The sequence below is a fragment of the Chrysochloris asiatica genome, unplaced genomic scaffold, assembly GCF_000296735.1.
Source record: "Chrysochloris asiatica unplaced genomic scaffold, ChrAsi1.0 scaffold00283, whole genome shotgun sequence".
Lineage (NCBI taxonomy): Eukaryota > Metazoa > Chordata > Mammalia > Afrosoricida > Chrysochloridae > Chrysochloris > Chrysochloris asiatica.
The window spans coordinates 2,213,539-2,220,983 of NW_006408801.1; the positions used below are offsets into that span (position 1 = coordinate 2,213,539).

The window sequence follows — 7,445 nt, forward strand, 5'->3', positions numbered from 1 at the left end:
AACTTTTCAGTCTAGGAGCGGAGGTCCCTAGGACCATCAAGGGAGAAGAGCAGAGAGTGGGACCCTACCCAGAGAAGCAGTGATGCCTGAAATGGAGCCAGAGATGATGATGTGGAGCGATGGAGCAGCTGGAAAATTTAGATCCAGAGAGGGAGAGCGCCTGTGTGCTGAAGACCTGGAGGGTACGGGGGAAGGATTGCATGGAGGGGATTGTAACCATGGCAATGAGACAATGTACGATAAAATGAATGTAAGACTGATGTTCTACCATGTAAACTATCACATAATTCACAATAAAACATTAAAAAAAAAAAATTAGTGTTCATTACTCAGATCCCCCAAAAGCCCTCAATCCACCTTGTGGGTGTCACAAAAAGTTTCAGTGACATTACAGCACATATATGGACCACTGACTGCAAGGGCCAGGAAGATCCGATCCCGATCACACGTGTGCCATACAAGGTATCCGATTCTTTATTACCAGAACTGCTTTTCTCACCCGACCCTCAGTATCTACGGAGGTGTGCTAACAACCGAAACAAATCACACTTCAGCAAAACTCTGTGAGAATTTAAAATAGCAAATGTTTAAAGACCTAAGTTAATTTGTTCCAGTAACAGGAAGGGCAAGTATCTTCCAAAGTAGTGTGTACATTTTTAAAAGAAAGGCAGCTACAGATAAGAATGCAGGATTTCAAAGACCCAGTTTCTTTTCCAAAGAAGTTGCTTCAAAGGCCTTGGCAAATTCTACACATGGGAGTGTGCTCAGAGGGACTAACTGGGCACAGCATGCATTTCTCTGCTTAAGCAGAGCCATGAATCAGCAAACTAACTCGACGCGGGGCCTTTGCAGGCGCTGGGATCATTCAAAGGCTCGTGTGTTGTCTTTAAGATTACAAAGTGACCCCATAGACCCACGCAGCTCTCCAATGACATGCCAGAAATGCCTTCCTCTGGTTTACCCAGAAGCTGCAACATTCTACTTATTCTATGGTCACTTTTGCGCTCACTTCAGTTACAGTGTGAAATCCTGCAACAGAGGCACCTGAAGTGTACATGCAGCTGCTCAAATCGTAGGTACAGAGAAAATACGAGGGGCTTCAAAACGTTCATGGAAAAAGAGAACTGAAAGAGAATGGAATTTTCCCACAAACAGCTTTTAAGCCTCCTGTTACATGTAATCTTCCCAAAGAAGCGAGCTACTGATAATGCAACCAAACGACTTGGGAGACCTGGACTCACAGCAACGCTACAGGACAGAGAAAAACTGCTACTGATGGTTTATCAGGCTGCAAATCTTTCTGAGAGCAGACAGCCTCATCTTTGCCGCTCAGGACTGTCAGGCAGGCTTGAACCGATGACCTCACACTTATCGGCCTGGTGCTTAACCCAGTTCACCACCAGGGATCCTTAAATCAATGACAATCCCTAACATTAATGAACCACGGGAAAAGTAAACCGTTGATAGGGAAAATAACTTGATCTTCCCGATTTCTTGCTTTCAGAAGTACCACGTGAGGCGCATATGTGTAACCTTCTATGGGTGTTGTGCTGTAGGATCAGCACTGGGCTGAGAACCACAAAGTCTGGCAGTTCAAACCCAGCAGCTGCTCCTCCGAAACACTACACAGGGTAACCATGAGTTGGAGCCAATTCGACGGCACTTAACAACAAATCATGGACGGAAGGGAGAAGCTTTCCAAATATTAGAGTCCTCAGAGTATTACATGGGAAGGAGGACATTCAGAGCTCTCCTGATATTTTAAGGAACTCTGAGGCTGCTAACTGCCAAGGTCAGCAATTCAAACCCACCAGGTGCAGCTTGGGAGAAACATGAGGCTTTCTGCTCCCATAAAGATTTGTAGCCTCAGAAACCCTAGACAGAGCCGGCACAACCACTACCACCAAATAGACATGGTTTTGCTAACTGCAACATCAATTCAAGCACTGTAAAAAGAAACCCGAGAATTAAAATTTCATAAATGCCTCACAGGGTCAGCTAGCCCCTCAGGTTTCACACCACAAGCCTTTAGCGTTCAGGGCCTGAACCCTGCATGTCCTGCCCCTCTCCCCACGACTCACAGTGAAATAAGCAGCTCAGAATGGGGTGACGCGCCCCATCTGCCAGATGTCCTTCACATTGGACGTGCAGAGTCAGCATGGGGTTCTCTAGGGGTTTCAGAAACATTGTTGATGGTCCAGAAGGTGTATGAACCTGTTGTAGTAGTTAAGTTCCAACTCACAGCGACGCTGTCTACGGTTTCCGAGCAGCTGGTGATTTTGAACCACCGACCTTAAAACTCAAACCGACCTTGCCGTCCAGAGCTTATCCTTCGGCGCAACACCAGGACTGCAGACTATTACACAATGGTGTGGCGCTGTAGGATAAGCACTGGACTGCTAACCCCGATGTTGGGGGTTCAAACCCACCAGCCGATCCTTAGAAACCCTAAACAGGGTCGCTGTGAGTAGGAACCAACTCAGTGGCTCTTAAGAACAACAGACTATTTACTACACAGGGAGCCCTGGTGGTACAATGTCAACTGAAACGTCAGAGGTTCAAACTCACCAGCAACTCCACAGGAGAAAGATGAGAATATTTGCTCTGGTAATGGCTTACAGTCTGAGAAACCCTATATAGAGTCACTGAGAGTCGGAATGAACTCTATGGCCGTGGGTGACTAGCTCTGAGCAGAAAGCTCGAAGCTTCCAAACTGAAACATCATCTTATACTTACAAGAACTACTCAAAGCAAAAATTCATGAAACAATTTTTTTAATTAAGGAAACAAGACAAAACTAGTTAAATGATAAAGGTAGCCAGCTTTTCCAAACACATGTCTGTCTGCTATTTGGAAGATGTTCGATTTCATCTCGAAAGAGCCGGGGTTACCTGAATCCAACTAGATTTACTAAAGTGAGCATAAACAAAAGGTACTGCCCCCCACTTGCCATGTGTAGAAGGACCAGAACCCCAAATAGGGGCAGACCTGGGCGGGGACCACGTGGTCTTTGCTGAAAGTAAGCGTGTTCAGGGCAGACTCTGCTTAAGATCAATGGGGGATAGGGTGCCTAATTTATGGCAACAGGTGTAGCTAATTAGCAGGATGATCTGGAAGGACACTGCCCGGCAGCCAGAGCTCAAGCACAGGGCCACCAGGGCGTAGGGCTGCCTGGCACGGCACCACTTGGCAAGGAAGGGAGGCAGAAGTGCAGGGCTACCTGAATGTGGGACGTGGATCTACCTGGCACAGCCCCACAGGATCATTAGGGAAGAAGGCTACTACCTGTGTGCTGGCAGCTGGCTTAGGGGCGTGTGGATATTGGACTACCTGGGCCTGACGTCACCCAGGTGTGGGGCCACTGGGACTAGAAGCTGGGTACTTAGATGAGCAGTGCGTGGGCATGGGCCTACTTGGGCACAGGACTACGGGCGCTACCTGGATGATGGTACATGGGCATGGGACTATCAGGGCCCAACATGACCCAGGCACAGGGCCAGGGGATGACCTGTGGCTGTGTCACGGGGACTCGGGCTCACCTGGTGCGGACTCGGGCGTGCCGTCATCACCGCTATCATCAGCCGCCTCATCGGCCAGGCCGGAGCCGGGGGAGTCATCGTTGGCGCTGGCCGAGCCGGGGCTGCTGGGCCCGCTGGCCGAGTCACTGAGAGAGCCACAGCGGTTGCGGGCAGGTGGCCTGGGGAGGCGGCGTGCGGCGCGGCGATGCACTCGCGAGTGCAGCACCATCTGGTGGTAGGTGCGGAACACCTTGCCGCACTCGAAGCACTCGGACGACTTGCCGCTGCCGCCGCCGGGAGCCGAGGCAGCGCGCCGGGCCTGGCGTGAAGCTGGTCGGTAGTCCAGGTCACCCGGCGGCACAGACGAGGCGCTGGGTTCCCCGGGGCCACTGGGCCGCTTGCGTGGGGGGCCGGGTGCGGGGGTTGCGGGGGGCTCGCGCTTTCGTCGGTCGGGGCTGGCCAGTGCCCAGTCGCGGCGCGAACGTTCCCCCACTGCCTCAGCACCGCCTGCCACCTCTTCCGCGCCACCCATCTTCAGTGTTTCGGCCGGTTCCGCCACCCTGCCGCGCGTGGCCAGCTGCCAGGCCTGGTAGCTACTGACAGGGTCTAGCTCGGCCACCCGGCGCCCTGTAGCACCCTGAGTGTCGCCTGGGCCCGCAGGCCGCAGACTCAGGCTGCTCAGGAAACGCTGCTGTGCGTCGGCAGGGCCTGGATCTGAGCCCGCGTCAGCGCGTCGGTGCACCGCATGGTGCGCGCTCAGACTAGCCAGGTTGGTGAAGAGGTTCCCGCACTTGGTGCAGACCTCGTAGAGGGACAGGCCACTGACAATCGTCTCCTCTTGCACTACGTCGTTGATGGTGGCCACGGGCTCCAGCTCGCTGCGCGGGTGCCGGTTGCGGCTGGCTGCCTTGGGGCCATGCGCCTTCAGGTGGTTCTTAAGAAACCAGGGCTCCTTGAAGCGGCGCCCACATATGTGGCAGCCGTGGTCGAAGGAACCGCGGTGCTTCTTCATGTGTGCCTTCAGGAACCAGGTCTGGCTGAAGGCCTGGCCACACACCTCGCACGGGAACTCACCCCCGGATGTCGGCTCTACGCCCCGGCCTGGGGGCACCTGCGCCGTGATGTGGTCCTTCTCGATGTGGTTGAGCAGCGAGTCCTCGCGCAGCGTCCGGTAGCTGCAGAGCCGGCACTTGAAGGGCCGTGGGGCAGGCAGCAGGGGTTGCTCCTGGGCGCCCGGGCAGCAGGGGCTCCCCTCGCCCCCAGTCACATCGGCCTCCTTGCGGCTGCTCCGCAGCAGAATCTTGCCACCAGGGTCACCATCGCTCTGCGAGGCCCCATTCAGGATGCGGTTGCAGGCCGACGTGCTTTTGGTGGGGCTGGCGCACGTGTCCAGGCCTTCGGACGCGCGCAGCTCACCCAGTGGGGCCTCACCCGCCTCGGGCTCGTGGCCCTGCACCAGGGTCCCTGTGCGGTGGCTGCGGATATGAATCTTGAGGTTACCCTTCTGGGAGGCCCTGTGGTCACAGTAGGGACACTTGTATGGCTTTTCCCCAGTGTGCTTGCGCATGTGCTGCGACAGGGAGCTCTGGAAGGGGAAGCTCTTGGCGCAGATGCAGCAGCTATGGTACAGAGTCTTGTCCCCGTCCCCCTCGGGGCCCCGCGGCAGCTCCGTCTCTGGGTCTCGGTTCCGCTCCATGGCGCAGGCTAAGAAGGCACGTGCGGGAGCTTCCTCGGGCACTCCTTCAGGGACGGCCCTATCTCTCCATTGTCAAGGTACGTGTTGTGTCCCAGCGGCCAGAGGGGTGGCTGTGTTCCAGCATGTTCTAAGTGGAGGGCGTGGCCAAGGGCGTGGCCAAGGGCATGGGCACCTGTAAGAGAGAAGGTGGCAGTCACATAAGCAAAGCTTCCACTCAAACCAGGAAACACCAGCCTGGACAGGGAGCCCCGGTAGCCATCTTACAGACCCTGCCCCACTTCGAAGTGAAGTTCTGAAAGGAGCAAACCAGGAAAACAGGTGCTGATGGGCATAAGGCAGACACAAAAGGGCAAATATCACACAATCCCGTTTATATGAAACATCTGTGTAATGGTGCGTTTTGTGTGATCATTTGGCTGGGCTGTGGTTCCCAAGGGTTTGACCAAACTCTAGTCTGGTTGCTGTTCTGTAGTGTGAGCTGAGCTGACGTGAGGTGATTACTTTCCATGCGACACTCTAATGAGCTGTGATCAATCAAACCATTAAAAGGGAGTTCCCTGGATGTACACCCTTTAGACACAACATTCTGGCTCAATTCGCTCTCTGATCCCACACCTAAGGAGCTGCAATTCCCCAGCCCCCATAGCTGTGTGAACCATTTCCTTAGGAAAGTGTCTCCCATCTATATCTGAGTCTCACTGGTTGAATCTCTCTAGAGAATGCAAAGACTGTCTAGAAGAGACAAGGCATGGAAAAGAGATCCATAGTGACCAGGGACAGGTGGGGGGGTAAGTGGGGGTTATTGCTCCCCCAAACCCATAGCTGTCCAAGTGCAAGTCTACTGCAACTCATAACGGCCACACAGGGCAGAGGCGAACTGCCCCTAGTGTTTCCGAGGCTATCAATCTTTACAGAAGCAAACTGCAGCGTCTCTCTCCCATGGAGTGGCTGGTGGGTTCAAACCACCTCAAACCACTGACCATTGATTTAGCATAGCCCAATGCTTGTGTCACCAGGGGTCACTGAGTTACTGCTTACCAAAAACAAACCCACTGAGTCAATTCTGACTCAGAGACCCTATGAAATGTAGAGGGTTTCCGAGACTGCCAATCTTTACTGGAGCTGCCAGCCTCATCCTTCTCTCACGGGGTAATGGATGGCTCTGAACTGCCGATCTTGTGGTGAGCAGCTCAAAGTCCAACCAACAGGGTCATCAGGGCTCCACTGAGTTACCGCTTAAGAGAGTAGTGAATTTCTGTTCTGGAATGATGACAGTTTTGAAATGGATAGTGATCATGTCATAGGACATGGTAACATCACTGAAAATCACTAAAATGGGAAGTGTATGCCCTGTCTTTTACAACAATAAAAGTAAACTACATACAGATACAGATGTTTAGCACATGGAGTTCTGATACAAGTTAAAGTGACATCAACAAAGCTTCAAATCAATGAACAAGTGGCTGTTTCTTTTATTAGAAATCAAAAATTTAAAGACTAATTATTGACAATTCCTGGTGTGGCACTGCAGATTCAGCATTGGACTGCAAACCACAAGGTCGGCAGTTCAAAACCACCAGCTGCTCCTTGGAAACCCTACACAGGGTTGCTATGAATCGGAATCGACTTGACGGCACTTAACAACAACAAGAAGAAGCATTTCCAGTCACCTTGCATGCAGAAGCTGGACAATGAAGAAGAAGACCAAAGACGAACTGATGCCTTTGAATTACGGTGTTCACAAAGAATGCTGACTGTACCAGGAACTGCCAGAAAAGAAAGAAATCCGTCTCGGAAGAAGTACAACCGCAGTGTCTTTAGGAAGCGAGCGCAGTGACACTTCTTCTCGTGTACTCTGGGCGTGTCATAGGGAGGGACCGTTGCCTGGAGAAGGACATCATGCTTGGTTAGAGGGTCAATGAATACAAGGATGACTCTCAAGCAGATGAAAAATTAGGGACCGTATCCGCAACAGTGGACTCAGACCCAACAATTGTAAGGATGGTGTAGGACCAGGCCGGGTTTCATTCTGCTGTGTACAAGATCACTACGAATCACAACTCACTGGATGGCACCTAACAACAAGGAATTTTTACAAATTTTAGCTAAATAAATAACTGTAAATGTGTACTCAATTTTCCAATTAAACAGATCATTCAGAAATGCTGTGGGGGTGGAGTTTGGGATTGAAGGCCATAGGACCCAGGCCTACGTGGACAAAGGGGCAGAGG

The 7,445-nt window shown here is 52.3% G+C and overlaps 1 protein-coding gene across 1 annotated transcript in view; it reads right to left on the bottom strand.

Moving 5' to 3' along the window:
• Positions 1-5,214, bottom strand: part of ZNF516 (zinc finger protein 516) — a 54,394-nt gene extending 49,180 nt beyond the window's left edge. Inside the window, exon 1 of the mRNA XM_006874547.1 lies at positions 3,540-5,214. Within this exon, the coding sequence (XP_006874609.1) occupies positions 3,540-5,214 (1,675 nt within the window). The remainder of the gene's footprint in view (positions 1-3,539) is intronic.
• Between the last annotated feature and the right edge of the window lie 2,231 nt (positions 5,215-7,445).